Source organism: Limulus polyphemus, unplaced genomic scaffold (assembly GCF_000517525.1).
Source record: "Limulus polyphemus unplaced genomic scaffold, Limulus_polyphemus-2.1.2 Scaffold245, whole genome shotgun sequence".
In the NCBI taxonomy this organism is placed as follows: Eukaryota; Metazoa; Arthropoda; class Merostomata; order Xiphosura; family Limulidae; genus Limulus; species Limulus polyphemus.
Genome location: NW_013665855.1, coordinates 276,740 through 279,147, shown reverse-complemented (window position 1 = coordinate 279,147; position 2,408 = coordinate 276,740). Strand labels below are relative to the sequence as shown.

The 2,408-nt window shown below is 35.2% G+C and overlaps 1 protein-coding gene across 1 annotated transcript in view; it reads left to right on the top strand.

The window, feature by feature from the left end:
- LOC106478738 (dystroglycan-like) overlaps positions 1–2,408 on the top strand; it is a 42,947-nt gene that overhangs the window by 31,079 nt on the left and 9,460 nt on the right. The window contains exon 2 of the mRNA XM_013939298.2: positions 367–667. Coding sequence (XP_013794752.1) covers positions 413–667 — 255 coding nt within the window. The 5' untranslated portion in view covers positions 367–412. The remainder of the gene's footprint in view (positions 1–366; positions 668–2,408) is intronic.

Below are 2,408 nucleotides of genomic sequence, written 5' to 3'. Positions count from 1 at the left end.
CACATTATAACGCCCCTACGGTTGAAAGGGCGAGCTTGTTTGGTGGGACGGAGATTCGACCCGCGACCCTCAGATTGCGAGTCGAGTGCCTTAACCACTCGTTATAATGTGACGGTCAATCCTATTATTCGTTGATAAAAGAGTAGCCCAAGAGTTGGCGATGGGTGGTGATGACTAGTTGCCTTCCCTCTAGTCCTACACTGCTAAATTAGGGACGGCTGGCGCAGATAGCCCTCGTGTAGCTTTGCGCGAAATTCAAAACAAACAAAATTGTTTTCTGTTTTTTAAAATTATAATGTTTTGTTCAATTTATTTTTATTATATACAGAATATTTTGTTGTTATTGTTTTTTTGTTTTTTTTTCAGGCATGACAGTAAGGTAAAGCAATGATAGCACCAGAAAGAAGTTATTATGATGAAGAATAAAATTGTTTGTTGTGAGTCATTTTTTTATTTCCTCATGAAAAAAGTGCCAAACCGCCCGATTACCCGGTACACATTGATGTTGGTGCTGTGTTTATCTGCGGCTTCCGCGTGCAGCGTGAAGACAGTGACAGATGATATCAAAAGGTTTTGGGGAGTACCCGACACCACAGCTACAGTTGGAAAAATCTTCAATTACACCATCCCAGATGATGCGTTCTCAGGACATATTTCTCACTTGGAGGTAAGGTGTAACTCTAACTTTCAAGTGCCGGAAGTGTTATATATTTGTGTGTGTGAAGCGTGACACATATATTCCAAAACCAGTTAATGTCTGATAAAATGTATTCAGCCTTATATAATGCCCTTGATTGGAGTAACTCTCTTAAATTGTCAGTTTTGATAGACGTATATTTATCTGTATATGTGTGTTATTTATCTATATACATATGCACATATATAAATACACACGAAACGGAATAATAAAGGTATATAGCCAAGAAAAAAAAGCGTATCGTTTTTTTAAAGTAAATTAATGTTATTTTTAGATTAAAAAAGAGGTGGAAGTTTTGATGTGTACTTTGAGAAAGTAAGACTACGTTCAGAGCTAGGGCTTATGTGTGAAAATTAAACTCAATCCATGATCATCAGAATTATCGAATATGAATAGGTGTGTAAAATACTTATAGAAGATAATAATGCTACGTAGTCGTAAATGAAGCTACAGGAAGTAAGATAAAATTCAAATGGAGTGTTTGTAAGACGCCCTCTATTTTAGTATATAAGTCCGGTAAATGATTGCAGATATAGAGAGATATAGAGACAGATAATTGAGTCAAGCGAGCGGTAGTGACCGAAAGTAAAGTGCGTGAATCGTTGTGAATTATAGCGTATGTTTTTTCCACAGTCACTTTAACTTTTAAGTGTATTGCAAAGTTGTATTGAGAAAGAATAAATTAGTTTTATTTAAGAAAGGACTTGTATCGTTGACGTTCTTTGGAAATAATTTTTCCGGGAAATTACGAAACGAACAGAGACGTAAGAATATGAAACCGCTGGTATACGAACGTAGCCATAGTTACGTAGAAGGTTTGTTTGGTAATCTGAACGCAAGAGTAAATGTGCACAAATCATTATTATAAAGAATCTTCTCTCACACAAAACTATCAAGTAATACTATACTTGCTTAGAAAAATCTTCCCAAAGATCACAGCAATCAAACGTTTTCGTTGCAGCTTTTCACATATTTCTATGTAGCATTAGTAGCTTGATATCTCATGCTATTTCAAAGATTTATTTATAGCAAAACTTTTGTCACGCATAGATATATGTATTTACACTTTTATACACTTTTCGTTAGACAATGAAATCTTTAATCTCACTTTAATCTCATTTTAACTTGATTTTTGGTAGTTCGTTACTAAGAAAAACAACAAGCATCTACGCTTCGTTCTATTTAACTTCGGCTAATTTTAGAGCCACAGAACTTCTCTGCGCATGAGTCATCACACCGTTGGTGCAAAAAAAGTCGCTTTACGAGGCGTTAGTGAACATCCAGGCCAAAACTGAAAATTGAAGTATCTCCGATTTGTGCGTTTGCATAAATTATGAGTGTAGTGGATCTGAAACTGAAAAAGTATGTTAAGGATGGCATACCATCCCGTGTGTTAGAATTTTTCTAAAAAAATGAAAGTAGGATCTGCAAATCATGGGCGTAGACAGGTTGGGTAGATGCCTCATGCCTGGACGCCCACGTTTTCTTAAAAAGAAAAAAAAAAAAGAATATAATTTGACATATTTGGCAAAATAGGAAAAACAAAAATAAATCCTGCGATGTTAGTAGATGCCTGCCATCTTGCCGATAAGGAAAAAACATTCCCTTACACATTATTTAAAAGTATGCTGTATGGATGAGTCATTTTTTTCATTCTTTATTAAAAATAGAAGAATGCATGTATGCTTGTAATTTGTAACAAGCACACAGC